The sequence below is a fragment of the Phycodurus eques genome, chromosome 3, assembly GCF_024500275.1.
Source record: "Phycodurus eques isolate BA_2022a chromosome 3, UOR_Pequ_1.1, whole genome shotgun sequence".
NCBI classification, from domain to species: Eukaryota; Metazoa; Chordata; class Actinopteri; order Syngnathiformes; family Syngnathidae; genus Phycodurus; species Phycodurus eques.
Genome location: NC_084527.1, coordinates 24,765,144 through 24,784,055, shown reverse-complemented (window position 1 = coordinate 24,784,055; position 18,912 = coordinate 24,765,144). Strand labels below are relative to the sequence as shown.

At 41.2% G+C, this 18,912-nt stretch overlaps 2 protein-coding genes across 2 annotated transcripts; both read right to left on the bottom strand.

The window, feature by feature from the left end:
- Positions 1 to 1,591: 1,591 nt before the first annotated feature.
- On the bottom strand, positions 1,592 to 10,059 carry LOC133399471 (oocyte zinc finger protein XlCOF6.1-like). The gene is made up of 2 exons (XM_061671016.1): positions 9,806 to 10,059; positions 1,592 to 5,686 (listed from the first exon to the last, which is right to left on the bottom strand). Exons 1-2 carry the CDS (start codon positions 9,981 to 9,983, stop codon positions 4,557 to 4,559), a joined length of 1,308 nt encoding a protein of 435 aa, XP_061527000.1. The 5' UTR covers positions 9,984 to 10,059; the 3' UTR covers positions 1,592 to 4,556.
- A 1,358-nt stretch (positions 10,060 to 11,417) lies between these two features.
- Positions 11,418 to 18,912, bottom strand: LOC133400314 (zinc finger protein OZF-like). Its single transcript, XM_061672816.1, has 2 exons — positions 18,211 to 18,912; positions 11,418 to 13,748 (listed from the first exon to the last, which is right to left on the bottom strand). The coding sequence occupies exons 1-2, from the start codon at positions 18,386 to 18,388 to the stop codon at positions 12,418 to 12,420; spliced, it is 1,509 nt and encodes a 502-aa protein (XP_061528800.1). The 5' UTR covers positions 18,389 to 18,912; the 3' UTR covers positions 11,418 to 12,417.

Genomic DNA, 18,912 nt, shown 5'->3' with positions numbered 1-18,912 from the left:
TCTTCTTCTTCTTCAGTATTCGTCTTCTTACTTCTTCTGGAGCAAATGCTGGTTGGCAAACCAGTTCATATGTGCACTATCACCAACAACTGGGCGGAAGTGTGGAGTACAAGTTTGTCAGCATCAATATCTATTCAAATTCTGCAAATTTACTTGCATATGGGCGAGTCGATAAAAAATTGCACCGTCTCAAATTTCGGGGCAGTGTGGAGCCCTGTTACAAGTGTAAAATATTTATTCTCCTTTGCTGTGCATGAATAACTATAGCTTTTATTCTGTGTGTTTTTTCATGTGCACAACCATATTTGACTTATAAGTAAACTCTTTACCGCAAACTGAGCAACCAAAAGGTTGTTCTTTTGTGTGTACTCTCATGTGGGTTTTCATATGGTACTTTCGACGGAATGATCTACCACAAATGGAGCAACTCAAGGGTCTTTCTCCTGTGTGAGTTTTCATGTGTTGAACCATTTGTGACCTACGAGAGAAGTCATTACCACAAAATGAGCAAGTGAAATGTTTTCCTTCTGTGTGTTTTTTCATGTGTAATTTCAGTGTTTCGTTTAGAGAGAATGTTTTCGTGCAAACTGAGCAACAAAAGGGCTGTTCTGTGTGTCCTCTCATGTGTAACTCTAGATATTTCTTTCTCGAGAATGTTTTAACACAAGTTAAGCAACTAAAGGGCTTCTCTCCTGTGTGTGTTTTCACGTGTGATTCCATTATGTCTTTTCTAGTGAATGTTCGCCCACAGGTTAAGCAACTAAAGGGTTTTTCTCCTGTGTGTGTTCTCATGTGTCTGACCATATGTGCTCTTTTTGTGAACCCTTGAGCACAAACCGAGCAACTAAAGGGTTTTTCTCCTGCGTTTGTTGTCATGTGAAATTTCATTCTCTCTTTTTGCCAGAATGTCTTACCGCAAACTAAGCGACTCAAGGGGTTTTCTCCTGTATGCGTTCTTATGTGTTTAAACAATTTTCTTTTAGCTAAGACTTGACCACAAATTGAGCAGGCAACACATTTTCTACATGATTGTGAAGTTTCCCAGTCGGCAAGACTTGTCACCTCTTCGGAGCATTTTGACTGTTTGTCACCTTCACAGTCTTCGTCACTCCTCAAAAGTTGTTCCATGTCATCACTGTCTGACAGTGGTGCTAACAGGTTGTCTGGTGGCGGACCTCGATGATGGTCTCCACTTGGAGTGGGGTGATGAAGCTGAGACCATTCGGATGCTTCATCTTCATAGTCTTCACTCTTCACAGAAAAGACACTCAGTGGCAAATTGTTGACATCAACCTCCTCCTTCTCTTCTTTAACATAGGGGGGCCGTGGATCCTCTTGCTTCAAACTGGAACTTCCCCACCGCAGCTGAGGGGGAAGTTCTTCCTGACAACCAATAAGCTGCTGGACGTCTGCAGGACACAAGCAAAACAAACACAGTTAAGATCCAACCATTTATTTCCTTCTGCTTATCTGGGGTCGGGCTGCAGAAGCTCTGTTGAATAGATGCTTCCGTGATAATTGGCCAGGTGAATTATAGCGTCCGCATATGCCAGATCAGTGATGTGAACCTCCGCCGTGTGCTTTGGTTCACTGGCGCGTGGCACCCAGCGTTTAAGGGGCATTATGCCACCTACTGAGCTGGAGTGTTGGCCATCATATGCAACCATAGCAGTATGTACGAGGACGCAAAACAGGAAACAGATGTTCTTTATCATTCAGGTACCTCTTAAAAACAAGGCTTTAAAATTGATTTCTTCAGGCTTCAATACATTTCAAAACCAAATACTGCAACCCAGGAACGTTTTGTTGGCAGGTGCAGAATTTGTTCATACCATTAAGAAATTAAACTTATGTATTTGAAAGGGATGACTAAAGTTGTTTAAAAATTATTTTCTTCTGACGATACACATTGGATTTGAAATAAAATAATTCAAGACACAAATTGAGTGTCAACCTTCAACTTAAATTTCAGATATTTAATCAAAACAAAGACGAGTGGGAAATAACCAAACAAGCTCAATAACAAATGCCACATTTTTCTATTATGCTTATTAATTCCATAACCCCCGAAAAGGCTACTCTTTAGAAACGTTTTTCTTTTGCAGTTATGGCAAGACGGGTGACACTTTACCAAAACTATGGAGCCCTAAGGGGAGGTACAGAAGTACATAACATTTTGTAAGATCTCACAAAATGTTAATTCATGTTAATGCACGTACATTCAGTTTCAGAGATTTGCTTTCACCTCTCTTTGTCCAATCGGGATGGGACGAAAGACGGATGGATATGGTTAGTGACCGTAGAAAACAGATTCTACGCTTGTTTAACCAGAAGTTGAGCCGGCAGTACATTACCACAAATGAAAGATTTGCAACATCTTTCAAATTTTTATCTCATCTCGTTTTGGCAAGGTCTCTCAGTAATTTTTTTTCTACATTTGTTTATGTTCCTTTCGGTGACCCACACAAAACAAAAAATTGAAAATTTATTGAAAACAATAAGTGAGGTCCAGAGGATGCAATATTGTTGTATGTATGCAATGTATTACTCAAGGCTCCAGACTGACTTTTTTGACAAGGAGCACAGTGGCCCCTTTCTTTACATTTTAGGGCTGGAAGCAGAAAATCTAGGGGCACACACTGTAAATAGACTTGAAAGGAATATTTTCACTGTATTATTGAAATTTTGACAAGAAATCCAGAAAGTACAATATTTTAAATTCATTTTAATGAGCAATTTTAATGAGCAAGATTTGACACCACATAAACATAAGAATCAAGCCTATTAAAGGCTTGATTCTTTACGCCAGCAGTGTCAGTAATATCATCACATGCCCCAAATTCAAGTTCCCCAAATGTTGCGCGTACAGACAGCAGAATTTGCACTTCATCGAATTTGTCTCCCTGAAATGGACTACGTGTGCCGTACTTTCAGTCTCGCCAGTTATCAGAAAATGAGTTTCCGCTGAACTTCCTGTTCCATTCACCACAGCAGGTAAATAAACGGACAGAAGTACTCGAGTACTGTACCTGCCAGAAAATAAGTAACTACGTGAGGGATGTTTTAAGTTCCATAAAACGATGGATGACTCAAATGAGCATTGCTGCACACCTTTTTGCACCAGATATACTTGCAATTTAAAGACCCCATCCTTCGAGAGCAGTGGATACACAGAATGCAAAGAAGGTGGTTTGCTGTTTTTCTCTGCACACAAAGGTATGCAGCAAGCATTTTGGCAAGGATGACATTGTTTACATTGCTAAGGCCAGATGCCTCTTCACATATTTGCCACACCGTTGTTATTATTCCCCCCTCACCCTCAAACACATTGGCCTGCCTTTTTCTTCTTTGGTATTCATTTGCTTTCTTCTTCTGGAGCCAATACTTGTTGGTAAACAAGCTCATATGAGTATCATCACCAACAACTGGGCCGAAACGGCAGAGCAGAAGTTTGTTAAAAAACAAAATTATTGGATTTTTTTTTTTTTTATTCTGCAAATTTACTGGTCGCTACGGTGGCCGAGACCTGTCACGACAATTACAAACACCACAACACATTAACATAAAACAAATACAAATACCAAAACACTTTAGGTACTGGAGATGACCACGGGACTCCCACCGACTGTATAATTGATCCATCTTACTGGTGACTCATAACGCCAACGGACTAATGGGCTTCCCAATATCTTTAATAAGGAAAAATCTCAAAAGATTATCCCACTGAAATAAAAATTTGGGTGAGAAGCTCGGTCATCCGGGAGGAGCTCAGAGTAGAGCCGCTGCTCCTCCGCATTGAGAGGAGCCAGATGAAGTGGCTCAGGCATCTGATTAGGATGCTTGCTGGACGCCTCCCTGGCTAGGTGTTCCGGGCACATCCCACCAGGAGGAGACCCCAAAGACGACCCAGGACACGCTGGAGAGACTATGTCTCCCGGCTGACCTTGGAACCCCTCGGGCTACCCCCGGAAGAGCGGAGAGGGAAGTCTGGGCGTCCCTGCTAAAGCTACTGCGACCCGACCTCGGATAGGCGGAAGAAAATGGATGGATGGAAATTAAAATTGGGATGAGAACTAAATACATTCTTCACCCTACCCATATCACCAAACGCAAAACAAACAATATATATCCTTTTAATGACTGCTATTTTGGAACGTAAGCAGTTTCCAATTTTTATAAATCATTTATAAAACATTTCAACTTTGTTCATTAAAACTTGTGCAACTTCCACATTTGGTCACTTGGTCCGTCGGCAATAGTCCCCTGTAACACGGACGAATTGTACAGGAGGCAGGAGTCTCGCGGTCACTTCTGATGTACCAAAAGCGTTGTTTTGTGTTGTGGCATTAATGTGTTGTGCCGTTTGCTTTTCTGTTGTGTGCTGATGTCGCTGTGTTGTGTTGTTGCGTTTGCATTTGTTGTGACCTGTCTCGGCCACTGTAGGTCGCACATGCGCTAGTAGATATAAAACAAACAAAAAAAAAAAAAAAAAAAAAATGTTACGGTCTCAAATTTAAGGGGAAAGTGTGACCATATCGGGGAAGTCTAGAGCCCTGTTACTGTGAAACATTTTTTCTCCTGTGCTTTGCCCGCATGTGTGCAGCCAAGCTTTTTGGATTTGAATAGCTTATACCACAAATTGAACAACTAAAGAGTTTTTCTCCTGTGTGTTTTCTCCTGTGTAAAACCATATTTGACTTATGAGTGAACTCTTGACCACAAACTGAGCAACTGTAGGGCTTTTCTCCTGTATGTACTCTCATGTGTAAGACCATGTTGTACTTTTGAGAGAAGGTTTTATCACAAATTGAGCAACTAAAGGGTTTTTCTCCTGTGTGAGTTCTTGTGTGTTTAACCAGATCGGACTCATGGGTGAACTGTTTATGACAACCTGAGCAACCAAAGGTTTTTTCTTGTGTGTGTGTTCTCATGTGTAATATCATTCTTTCTTTTAGAGGGAATGTTTTCCTGCAAACTGAACAAAAAAAGGGCTTTTCTGCATGTATTCTGACATGTGACACCAAGTATTTCTTTCTGGAGAATGTTTTACCACAAGTTGAGCAACTAAAGGGTTTTACTCCTGTGTGTGTTACCGCGTGTGACACCAAGGTTGACTTTTGAGAAAAGGTTTTACCACAAGTCGAGCAACTAAAGGGTTTTTCTCCTGTGTGTGTTCTCATGTGTCTAACTATATCTGAATTTTTGGAGAATGCTTTACCACAGACTGAGCACCGAAAGGCTTTTTCTCCTGGATGTATCCTCATATGTCTTAACAAAGTCTTTTTATGTAACTCTTTACCACAAACTAAGCAGGCAACACGTTTTTCCTGTGTTGCTGCCTCTTCGGAGCATTTTGACTGTTTGCCACCTTCACAGTCTTCGTCGCTCCTCAAAGGTTCTTCCATGTCGTCACTGTCTGACAGTGGAGCTAAGAGGTTGTCTGGTGGTGGACCTCCACCGTAGTCTCCACTTGGACTGTGATGAAAGAGCTGTGACCAGTCAGGTGCTTTGTCTTCATCGTCTTCACTCTTCACAGAGACAACAGTCAACGGCAACTTGTTGACCTCAACCTCCTCCTCCTCTTCTTTAGCGAAGAGTGGCTGTGGAACCTCTTGCTTCAAACTGGAACTCCCGCACCGCAGCTGAGGGGGAAGTTCTTCCTGACGACCAATCAGCTGCTGGACGTCTGCAGGGTAAAAGCAACACAAGCACAGTTTAGATCCAACCATCTATCCATTTTACGTACCGCGTATCCTCATTTGGGTCGCGGGCATGCTGGAGCATATCCCAGCTGACTCTGGGCAAGAGGCGGGGTACACCCTGAAATGGGCTCCAGCCAATCGCAGGGCACATCAGGGTCGTCAATTAACCTACTATGCATGTTTTTGGGATGTACGAGGAAACCGGAGTACCGGGCGAAAACCCACGCAGGCACGGGCAGAACATGCAAACTCCACATAGGCAAGGCCGGATTTGAACCCGGGTCCTTAGAACAGTGAGGCAGATGTGTAGTCATCAACTTTAGGTAACAAACCTAACCTTTCTTCATTTGTCCACAAAGGGCAAATGACATTTGCTCTGCATATCATTATTTCCCCCGCTCAGCACATCACAGCAGCACACGGACAGATTTGTTCACCCAGCTCAGACAGGCACTGTTGAAGAAGCTGCCTTGCTAACAGAGGGCATTCTAAATATGCTGCTCACTGATATGCACCCACTATCCATCGTGGGAGGACAAGGGATTTTGTGACATTTCACTTTTCAACCCGAAGTACAGTATATGCCCTCAAGAGGTTACTTCACAAGCATGATGGAGAAAGAAGCATCAACAAATCACCAAAAAAATAAAAAGTGTACTTCAGGATACCAAGACGCTTGCACTAACAGCAGATATCTGGACTAATGTGACCACAGAGGCGTCTTCAGGGAAGACTGGGAGATGAGGTCCTCTAGAACAGAGGCACACAGCTGCCTATATTGCAAACTGGCTGGAAGAGACAACTGCCAAATTTAACATTTCATTTCCAAAGGTAAAGGCAGCTGTCCATGACAATGGGACCAATACTCCCTGAAATTTAGTTGTACAGAACGCATTTCAAAACAACAACACCATTGCAAATTGTGTGGCTTCTGCAAGACGCCTGGTCGAACACTTAAAAACAAAAGTGAGCTGGCCTGTACCGAACTCAAACAAAAGCAGAGACCAATGTGAATGCCTCCACTCAGGCTTATTTAGGATCTAAGTACTTGATGGAAGAGTACACATCAGGTGCTATGCAGGCTCATTGGACAAAGATGGCCTATATCCGCTGCTCTTTCTGATCCTACTGTAAATCCAAGAGCCAAATATCCCTACCTGGATTTAAAATCCAGAGCAGTGGAATCTCAGTGAGGAGTTGACTCAGGTTCTTGAGCCAAGCAGCAACAGAATTTTTGAGCGGGGAAAACTCTCTCTGCTCTTTCCCAGCTGGTGCAACACAAGAAATCAACATTGCGTTCAGTCTGAACCTGCATCTCTAAGACATTCCAGGCACAAGTGGCAGAACTGATCACAGACAGATGACAAGAACTGTTTTCATTGCAATATGAAGCTCCTAACAAAATCATCATGGCTGTTGCTTCATACCCATGGGTTAGAAAACTGAAGTTCTTGTCTGCTGAAGATGTGTTTATGGTCCAAGATACAATCCAATCCATGGCACTTGTTTTAAAAACAGAGGAAAGACAGTCAGATGAAGTTGAAAATGAAGCCACAAGTGACACCACATTAGAAGACAGTCTAGGGTGTATCGCCATGCCTCTCTCCACAAAAGATTGTTCATTCATGGCCCGTTTTCTGGACTCATCAGATGACTCCACCAGTGATGAGGAGGATGAGAATGAGCAGCTAAATATAGTGGTAAAGAGGGAGAACATCCTTGTTCCAAAAATGAGAATCCACTGCTATAGTGGAAAACAAATACAGCACGATATCTAACGTTGCCAAAGATGGCAAAGTCGCTTTTGGGTGTCCAAGCAATATCGATAACCTCAGAGCGTTTTGTTTCTGCTGCTGGCAGCATTGCCTTAAAGTGTAGGGCAAGCCTTAGTGCTGAGCATGTTGATATGTTGGGGTTTCTCCATTGTAATTATAAGCTCTTGTAAAGGCTTGCGGTTGCAATTTTTCGACACGCTATTTTGGGCAGTGATTTAAAGAAAGGTTCCACTAAGTACTGTTATTATTTTATGCTTTTCTACCCTAAATTTATATAGAGAGGCATATAAATTGGATAAATCAACTACTCTAATGTTTGCTGATCATGTAAAAAAAAAAAAAAAACTAGATTTCAAATGACTTATTTTGAAATGTGTTTTAGTTGGAGTCCTGGGATCGTCTAGTGTCCCCCAGAACTGGACTGGTCCTGGGATAACTAGGGGATTATTACTTTTTTTTAATTAGGTGTAATGGCACTGTAACTATGGGATTTTGTTAAAATTATTTTTTGAAATAAGGGTCAATGGCAGATTTCAGAGACTTATTTTGAAATGCCAGTTCAGATTTTATTTTTTAAGTGCTTTAGTTGGGAGTCCTGGGGTGCCCTAGTGTCTCTGGTTTGGGGATAACTAAGGGATTTTAAAAAAAATATATATATTTTTTTTTTTTAATCAGGCACAATGGCAGTGAAATTTGCAGATTTCAGAGGACTTATTTTGTAATGCAACATCAGATGTTTATAAAAGTGCTTTAGTTGGTGTCCTGGGATGTTCTAGGCTCCCCCAGAACTGTTTGGAGCTTGGAAAACTGTGGACTTGAAGTTAATAATTTTCTGAAATTATGGTCAATGGCAGTGAAATATGCAGATTTCAAAAGACTTTTATTATTAAATGCCACATCAGATTTTTGTCAAAGTGCTTTAGTTGGAGTCCTGAGATGGTCTAGTGTCCTCCAGAACTGGACTGATCCTGGGATAACTATGGGATTTTTTTTTTATTATTTTATTATTTTTTTAAATAAGGGTCAGATTTCAGAGGACTTCTATTTAAGTGCTTTAGTTGGAGTCCTAGGATGGTCTCGTGTCCCCCAAAACTAGTTTGGTTGTGGGATAACTAATGGATTTTTGTTATTCATTTTTTAAAATCAGGATCAATGGCAGTGACGTTTGCAAATTTCAGGACTTATTTTGAAATGCCACATCAGATTTGAATGACAGTGGAGTCCTGGGATGGCCAAGTGCCGCCCAGAACTGGACTGGTTTTGGGATAACTCAGGGTTGTTGCAGTTGTTGTTCTTTTTAAAAAATAATTTTATGAAATTAGGCATAACGGCAGTGGATGTTGCAGAATTCAGAGGACTTTTTTTTTTTTTTTTTTAAATGCCACTTCAGATTTTTGCCAAAGTGCTTTACTTGGAGTCCTGGGATGGTCTAGTGTCCCCCTGGACCGGATTGGATTTTTTTTTTTTTTTTTAATCAGGCATAATGGCAATGAATGTTGCAGATTTCAGAGGACATATTTTTAAATGCAACATCAGATTGTTTTTGAAAGTGCTTTAGTTGGAGTCTTAGGATGGTGTAGTGTCCCCCGGAACGGGACTGGAATCTAGGATGACTAAAGGACCCTCCCGCCCCCTTTCTCATAGGAGGTAGTGGACTGGTTGTGTGATAAGAGAAATAGTTTTATCTAAAAAAAAAATTAAATTCAAACTATTGATGACCATGTATTACTTGTTTGACTTTTGTTTTGAAGATGGCGGCGTGTTACCGTAGTGCCTAGTATGAACAATCGCTGGGGCGGCTGGCTTGACTTCATCTTTCCGACTGGAGCCTGGCCTGGCCGGCAATGAAACCAACTTGATGTCACGTGATGGCAGCACGTAAAGCTTTCAATGAACTTCGGGTTTGTTTTGGGATGCCGTAAAAGATCTTCGAGATCGAATCATTCAAATTAAATCTGTCTGTAAAGCCCCTAACGCAACACGAAACGACCATGTATTAATCAACAAAAATAAGCGTTAATACTCGATGAGTCTCGATCGGACGGAACGGTGGACGACTGCCTGCGGATCGGGGTTCAAATCCCCGCCCCGCCTGTGTGAAGTTTGCATGTTCTCCCCGTGCCTGCGTGGTTTTCTCCGGGCACTCCGGTTTCCTCCCACGTCCCAAAGACATGGATGGTAGGTTCATTGAAAAGTCTAAATTGCCCGTAGGTGTGAATGTGAGTGCGAATGGTTGTTTGTTTTTATGTTTATCTATCGGTCATAGTTGCCAACCCACACAGTACGTGATCACTTGGTAATATACCATACGTATGTGACCGAACAGACCTCGGACGGGTATGACAACTTGAGTCTTGCAAACAGCTTCGAGTTGTTGTCGGTGTCGCTCGGTCTCCTCTCTCGCTCGACAGAGTTGCTCCTCGTACGACATTATCGTTCTTTCAAACAGTCCGAAGATTTCGTCGGCGGCCGCAATGAGTCGCTCCCTTACCAGCTCTTTCAACATTTTGACGCTGCAGAACACTTGAACCTCAGGCTTTGGCCACTCTGAAGTCTGAAGCGATGGATGGATGCTATGCTATTCTTCTTCTTCTTCTAGTGGTTTTATAGCGGTTGAACTTGGCAAGAACCGTTTAGGTGCATCACTGCCACCTACTGGTGTGGAGTGTGGCTAGGAAATGCCGACCGATCCCCTCCCAATACAACATTCCGTATCGCTTACCCTCCTCAGTAGAGTCGAGGGTCTGCTGGAGCCTCTCCCAGCTGACTGGGCTAAATTGCCCGTAGGCACGACTGTGAGTGCGAATGGTTGTTAGTTTCTATGTGCCCTGCGATTGGCTGGCAACCAGTTCAGGGCGTACCCCGCCTCCTGCCCGATGACAGCTGGGATAGGCTCCAGCACGCCCGCGACCCCAGTGGGGAGAAGCAGCTCAGAAAATGGATGGATGGATGGCTAAACTATCCATGCTGTACAGTGTACCTTTGCTCATAATGTACTTGCCAGACCTGCTGCCTTCTAAATTAACGATTTAATTTGTCAACGTTTGCAATTTTTCAGTATTTCTCCAAATTCCATTTGTATCTTTTCTTTTTTCAAATGATTTCTCATTTGTCTTCTTTCCATAACCAATTTTTGACATTGTATTATCCCATGTACTATTGTTTCTTCGTTTCCACAATGACATTTTCCTGATTCAGGTCGTCCAAATCTAATTCTCGATATTACTACTTCTGGTTTTCTGTCACTTCCTGCCCATCTATTCTCACCATTTTTCCTCTTAATTCTGTAATACCATGTTCCTTTCCTTTCATTGTCCCACTGCTTTTGCCACTTCACCGTCAATTTCTGTTTATTTATCCCCTTTATTTCTTTCTTACAAAAACTGACACTTAATTCTTTAGGTGGAAATTCTGTTGCCTTCTTTGCCATTCTATCTGCCCTCCCATTACCCTTCATTCCAACATGCACCAGTACCCACAGCAACACAACTATCAAATCCATCATTCGGTTCTATATAAGCTCTCCCGAATTCCTAGTTTTATATGCGATCTGCTTTCTGCCCGACTGTATTGTATACAGTCCTTTTTAATCCTGTACTGGAATCTGAACACATTTGCCATGGTTTGTCTATCCATTGGACTGCCAACAAAATTGCTTTCATCTCCCCTGTGAACATTGAAAGCATTGATCCATCTTCCTATTTCGATTTGGGTATGACTACTACTAATACTCCCACTCTCTTTTGTGTTTTTTTTTTGACGCTGTGCATTTTAATATGCATCCATCCATAACCCTGATCCTCATTAGGGTTGCAGGCATGGGCAAGAGGCGAGGTACACCCTGAACAGATCACAAGCCAATCACAGGGCACACAAAAGAAACAACCATGTACACTCACACTCAAATTGACAAGAAGCAAAACCATTTTATTTACAGACTTACGTCATCCATCAGACAAGCAAACAGCCTTGGAAGTATTTCCCCCACCTTCCTATCTGTGATTAGTGACATAGAAAACAGATGCTACGTTGGTTTTACTGGAAATTGAGATGCAGACATTTTCTATAATATTACTGCTAAATATGTGGACAATAAATGCAGAAACTACATTTAAAGTGCATTTTAATGAGCAAGGTTTGACACAAAAACATACTAAACAAGTGATACAGGTTGAATACTAAAAATGTAAAGTTAATGTTTAAACCAGCAGTGTCAGTAATATCAAATTCTGTGTTCCCCACGTGCGGATCAACAGCAGAATTTGCAGTTCCTCGAATTTGTCTCCCTGAAATGGACTACGTGCACCAGGTGTCTGCCATACTTCCGATCTTGCCAGTAATCAGAAAAGGAGTTTCCGTTGAACTTCCTGTTCCATTCACCACAGCAGGTAAATAAATGGACAGAAGGACTTGACAGCTTTAACTGCCAGAAAATTAAATATGAATGTGAGGCATCTATTAAGTTCCATGAAACGGTGGGTGGCTCAAATGAGCATTGCCGCGAACCTTTTTGCACCAGATCAACTTGCAATTTAAAGACACGGCCTTCGAGACCAGTGGATACACAGAATGCAAAGAAGGTGGTTTGCTGTTTTTCTCAGCCCACAAAGGTATGTAGCAAGCATTCTGGCAAGGATGAAATTTTTTGTATTGCTAACAGCAGACATCTCTTTTCACACATTTGCCACACCGTTGTCATTAACCCCCAACGCCCTCAAACACATTCGCCTGCCTCTTCTTCTTCTTCTTCTTCTGGAGCTAATACTATGTGCTTTATCACCAACAACTGGGCTGATGTGTGGAGCAGTAATTCATTAGAAACCAAAAACATTACAGATATATTTTTTTACATTTCAGCAAATGTACTGGTCACACGTGCGAGTAGATTGAAAAATGTACTTGCATGTCTCAAATTTTAAGGGGAAAAAAATGCAAACATTTCACGGAGGTCCAGAGCCCTGTGACTGTAAAACACTTATACTCCTGTGTTTGGCCCACATGTGTGCAGCCAAACTTCTCGTATTTGTATAGCTCATACCACAAACTGTACAACTACAAAAATTTTCTCCTGTGTGTTTTCTCCTGTGTAAAACCATATCCGACTTACGAGTGAACTGTTTACCACAAACTGAGCAACTGTAGGGCTTTTCTCCTGTGTGTACTCTCATGTGGCTTTTCATATGGTAGTTTTGACGGAATGCTTTACCACATATAGAGCAACTAAAGGGTTTTTCTCCTGTGTGAGTTCTTGTGTGTTTAACCATATCTGACTTGTGAGCAAACTCTTTATCACAACCTGAGCAACTAAAGGGTTTTTCCTCTGCATGTGTTTTCATGTGTAATATCAGTCTTTCTTTGAGAGGGAATGTTTTCCTGCAAACTGAGCAAAAAAAGGGCTGTTCTGTGTGTACTCGCATGTGAAACTCAAAGTTCGTCTTTCTTGAGAATTTTTTACCACAAGTTGAGCAACTAAAGGGTTTTACGCCTGTGTGCGTTACCTCGTGTGACACCATGGTTGACTTTTGAGAGAATGCTTTACCACAAGTCGAGCAACTGAAGGGTTTTTCTCCGGTGTGTGTTCTCATGTGTCTGACCATGTCTGACTTAAATGTGAATGCTTTACCACAAACTGAGCAAATAAAGTGTTTTTCTCTTGTGTGTATTTTCATGTGTCTGACCATATTTGTTTTATTTTTGAACACTTTGCCACAAACTGTGCAACAAAGTTTTCCTCCTGTGTGTGTTCTCATGTGTCTTCCTATGTCAGATTTTTTTGTGAATCCTATACCACAAACTGAGCAACTAAATGGGTTTTCTCCAATATGCGTTCTCATATGTCTGAACAATTTGTTTTTAGCTAAATCTTTGCCACAAACTGAGCAAGCAACACGTTTTTTACGGCTACGTGACGTTCCATGGTTGAGAGTTGTCGCCTCTTCATAGCATTTTGATTGTTTGTCACCTTCACAGTCTTCGTCGCTCCTCAAAGGTTCTTCCATGCCGTCACTGTCCGACAGTGGAGCTAACAGGTTGTCTGGTGGTGGACCTCCACCATGGTCTCCAATTGGACTGTGATGAAGAAGCCGAGGCCACTCGGGTACTTCATCTTCACTCTTCACAGAGACGACAGTCAGCGACAATTTGTTGACCTCAACCTCCTCTTGCTCTTCTTTAACAGAGGGGGGCTGTGGATCCTCTTGTTTCAAACTCGAATGTCCCCACCGCAGCTGAAGGGGAAGTTCTTCTTGACGACCAATCAGCTGCTGGACATCTGCAGGGCACAAGCAACACAAGCACAATTTAGATCCATACAATCATTTTCTTCTGCTTATTTGGAGTCAGGTCACGGGGGCAGCAGCCTGATCAGGTAAGCCCACACTTCTCAATCTCCTCAGCCACTTCATCCAGCTCATATATAATATTACCTATGTATGTTTGGCCTCCAATAATGGCTAATGCTGCAGAATTTGTACAGATGTATAGCGTTGTCACAATAATTAACAAATCCACTTGTCGTTTGATGAAAAAAATGGACACGATAGTTTTTACGGACTTGAAAAATGGTCATTGTTACGGTGAGCTGGCGTGCGGATCACACAGTAAGCCGACAAGAGTTAGCGGGCTGTGTCATTAGCCGCTCATGGAACGCCAGCTGACCGGTAACACGCTTGGCGTCATCCAAAACTCCACAGCCTTGCTCCTTTTGCAGCACGTAGGTTCACACAACAGAGACACTTAAGGGAAAATAAACTGTTTACTTGCGAGCTAGCAAGCTAATGAGCTAGCGAGTTAGGGAGCTAAACGGCCCGTTCCACCGCAGCAACGCCGTTTAAAACATCAGTGATTTGCTCCAAATTGTTGTGTGTGTTAGTTGCCAATAAAAATAAAAAAAAAACACAGGAACGTTAACTGTTTTTTAAGCATAACCTCAGTGGCACACGTTATTCAGCCAGTGGTTCAGCCATGTTTGAAGAACAAAATAAGTCTAATACGCGTCTGGCGATATAAATTTAAAATAATTCATGGCCTCTGAACCGGAAATGAATTAATACGTAATCTGAGAACGGGGGCAAATTCAAATTCTATTAATAATACATTCATTCCGTTCCGCTTATCCTCACTGGAGCCTACCCCAGCTGACTCTGGGCGAGAGGTGGGGTACACCCTGAACTGGTCCCCAGCCAATCGCAGGGCACATACAGTGGATTATATAAATATTTAACACGTCACCATTTTCTCACTAAATATATTTCCAAAGCTGCTATTGACATGAAATTTTCACCAGATGTTGGGAACAACTCAAGTAGCCCATACATACAAAGAAAGTACAACAAATAAGATCAGAAATTAAGTTGTGTGTAATGTGAAATGACACAGGGAACAAGTATTGAACACGCTGACTGGTATTGATTTAATACTTTGTACAAAAGCCTTTGTTTACAATGACATCTTCAAGATGCCTCCTGTATAGAGAAACTAGTTGCATGCATTGCTCTGATGTGATTTTGGCCCATTCCTCCACACAAGCAGTCTTCAAATCTTGAAGTTCCTTGGGCTTCTTTTATGGACCTTGAGTTTCAATTCCTTCCATAGATTTTCCAGGTGATTGGCTGGGACATTCTAGCAGCTTTATTGTTTTTCTTTGAAACCAATTGAGACTTTCCTTGGCAGTATGTTTTGGATCATTGTCCTGCTGAAATGTCTACCCTCGTTTCATTTTCATCATCCTTGTAGATGGTAGCAGATTTCTGTCGAGAATGTCTCTGTACATTTGCCCATTCATTCTTCCTTCAATAATGTGAAGTTTACCAGTATCATTTGCGGAAAAGCAGCCTAACACCATCATGTAACCAAACAGTTACATTTTGCTCTCATCCGACCAGACTATATTCTCCCAGTATTTAACTGGCTTGTCCAAATGTTGTCCAGCAAACTTTCAACGAGTTTTGACATGCCTTTTTTGTTTTTCCAGCAATGGGGTGTTGCTTGACAAGTGTGCATACAGGCCATTTCCTTGTGCCAACAGTACCTGCTAATTCCAGGTCTTTTTTAAGCTCTCCACAGGTGGTTCTTTGCTCTTGGACAACTCTTCTGATTATTCTTTGCACTCCTCTGTCATAAATCTTGCAACAAGCACCTGGTGGAGGCAAATTTATGGTGGTCTGATTGGCTTTCCACGTACGTATTATGGCCCCAATCGAGTTCACTGAAACATTCGGAAGCTTAGATATGCGCCTGTAACCAATGTCATCGCTAAGTTTTGGTACAATTAGTTTGCGATGGTCTTGAGACAGCTCTCTGGTCTTGCCCATCAGGAGATGTGTCTTGACCTTTGTGTAGGCCATCAATTAGGACTGAACCAACTGATATTCATTTGCACTGACAAGGGGCTGGATTGCTGTTTGATTATTAATAGATTGTAGATGGCTTTCCATGCCTTTTTGCACCTCCCTTTCTTCATGTGTTTGATACTTTTTCCCTGTGTCATTTCACATTATTACACACAACTTAATTTCTGATCTTATTTATTCTACTTTCTTTGTATGTATGTATTACTTGGGTCGTTCCCAACATCTGGTGAAATTTTTATGTCAATAGCACCTTTGAAAATATATTTAGTGAGAAAAATTATGACGTTAAATATTTCAGCTGCTGTACAAACAAACAACCATTTTTGTTGTTTTTTTATCTCACATTCACACCTACGGGCTATTTTAGAGTCTTCAATTAACATTATTAATAAATATTTGTCAGATAATGTTGATTAGTCCCACAAAGGGTAAAACTCCATCATTATTAATAATCAAGATTTATAATATACGATAACCTTTATTAGTCTGGTAAATTTCCATTATTTCAGTAACACTAGTGGATATAGGAAATGTATAATATAAATAGCATGCAAGAGAATATGTCTGTATGAGTACATTCGCAATAGAATTCCAAACTATTGGCCATTTTTAAACTATCCAATTCAATTGATCAGCAATGTTGTTTGTTTGCAAAGTAGTGCACTGAGTTTTAATTATGACGTTTGAGATCTGATTAAGCTGCTTTAATAGACTAGTATTTTTTTTTGTTAGCAGGGCTGAAAAAAAGAATTGGAAAAGGTGAATTAATCCATCAACACTAATATCTTTGACAATGGCACGTTGAAATCTCATACTTTTATTCAGGCTGCAACTGCGTTGATGCAATACAAACAAAATAGATATTGAAGCCTTAATTTATTAACGATTACGATTTTAGAGTAATGTTTATATTGTGCAACTGAACAGTATGCAGAGCTATTTCCATCCTTTTACAAAATATACTGTAATAACTGTCTTGTGGTAATGTTCTTGACAAACTTTTGAGAATATGGATTTGGACAAATTGTCCGGGAAGTGAATTTCTATTGGTTGGCAGCTCTGTATTTAGAATGCCCTGTGTTTGCAGGGCAGCTTCTTCAACAGTGCATGTCTGAGGTGGGCGTACAAAGCTGTTTGTGCACCGCTGTGATGTGCTAAGTGGGGGGAGGGGGGGGGGCCTTTAATTAATAATATGCACAGCAAATGTTATTTGCCCTTTTGGGACAACTGAATAAATCACTTCAAGCAAACATTTTCAAATAAATGTATTTGTGCATCTGTAGGCTGTCACAACAGGTTTTTTTTTTTAAAGATATAGTTTCCCAAAAACTAAATGATGTTTGTTAAGGCGTCTAAAATCATCAGGCCTGCCCTTATTTATTTATTTTAAATCAGTATTTTTATTATTATTAATACTCTTATTACTCTTATCATAATTTCCTCTCGTTTCTCCATTAAATTGTTTTTCTTTCCTCTGTGATATGAATCCCTGTGGGTCTGAAATAATGACTACAGCTACAAGACTAGCCTGGTTTACATGAAGCCTTGTATTCCGATAATCAGTTCAGAAGCCCAAACTGAATGAAGATGCTTCATAGAAACGCCTCAATCGGAATAGACAGGCCGAATCCGAATGGAATTTCATTCGGTTTCACAGGGGTGGAATATTCCTTTTGCCAAACAGATCTGAAGTCAATTTTCGCTATGTGAACCGTCGTTCGAAATGGAGCTTGTAAAATGTCTGTCTACGCGTGCTTCGGTTTGACGTAAATGCGCGGTGACAACTTGACATCCTTTACGCTCCGAAACTATTCAGCGGCTAGAAATGGATACAGTAACTTTTTAGCCAAAAATTCACCAAATGTGACTGTGAAATAAATACCTGAATACTGGAAAGTGCAGGTGAACTTTCTTGGATGCTTGGTGGTTTCTTGTAAAGAAATCTGGTAAAATGTAATTATGGTCATTAAAGGTTTTCCTGATGTACTTTCCTTTTGTGTGTCTTACTGTGTACCATAATGTATGCGTTTTCTAATGGACTAGGTAATGGACTAGGAGTCTACTTAATAAAAGATGACAGATCGTATTGCTTTGCAATAAAACAATGGGGAAAACAGAAACTTAAATTATTTTCGCAATGATTTTACTTGTTGGGACAGCAACGCAACACGAAACTACCATTTATTAAATCAACGAAAATAAGCGTTAATAACTCGACGAGTCTCGATCGGCCATATCTGCCATTAGCTTTTTGCCATCTGTTGACGACAACACAAACGCTCCCATACGTATGGTCTCACTATATTTACGAAACCAAACACCATTCAAGTTTAAATTCTTTTTTTAAGATGAATAAAGCGTTTAAAATGTGAACTAACAGACCTTGGAGGGGTATGACAACTTGAGTCTTGCAAACGGCTTGGAGTTGTCGTCGGTGTCGCTCGGTCTCCTCTCTCGCTCGACAAAGTTGCTCCTCGTACGACAATATCGTTCTTTCAAACAGTCCGAAGATTTCGTCGGTGGCCGCAATTAGTCCCTCCCTTACCAATGTTTTCAACATTTTCACAGTTCAAGGAGCACAGAAGAACACTTGAACCTCAGGCTTTGTCCACTGAACCGACGGATGCTATGCTATGCTATGCTATGCTATGCTATGCTATGCTATGCTATGCTACAGGATCTTCTTCTTCTTCTGGTTGTATTTGTTGTTCTTCTTCTTCTTCTGGTCGTTCTCCTTCTGCTTCCAATGATTGGCGAATTGCAAACAACGTTTAGTTTGTGGGCAGGAATTTACCGGTTTTAGCGCAGCGGCTGCACACTTGTGCTCAGCATACTGGGTAGAGCAGGTAAAACCAAAAGGGCCATGATAGGTTCAGATTCACTCTCAATACTAAGCATCTTAAATAATGCTAAAAAAAATGGATGATCCCTGCGCACTGAAGATATTAAATGTGGACTAAATTCAATTGTGTCAGGAGTCAATGCTAAAAAAAAATGGATGATCCCTGCGCACTGAAGATATTAAATGTGGACTAAATTCGATTGTGGCAGGAGCCCATATCCCAGCAGCCAGTTTTACACACG

Bases quoted from the DNA above. Each gene is read 5' to 3' on its own strand.
- LOC133399471 (XM_061671016.1), bottom strand. From the start codon at position 9,983: ATGTTGAAAGAGCTGGTAAGGGAGCGACTCATTGCGGCCGCCGACGAA. The intron at 5,687-9,805 runs GTCTGTTCGGTC...TTTACCCTGCAG, and splicing joins AGTTGTCATACCCGTCCGAG to ACGTCCAGCAGCTGATTGGT.
- LOC133400314 (XM_061672816.1), bottom strand. From the start codon at position 18,388: ATGTTGAAAACATTGGTAAGGGAGGGACTAATTGCGGCCACCGACGAA. The intron at 13,749-18,210 runs GTCTGTTAGTTC...TGTGCCCTGCAG, and splicing joins AGTTGTCATACCCCTCCAAG to ATGTCCAGCAGCTGATTGGT.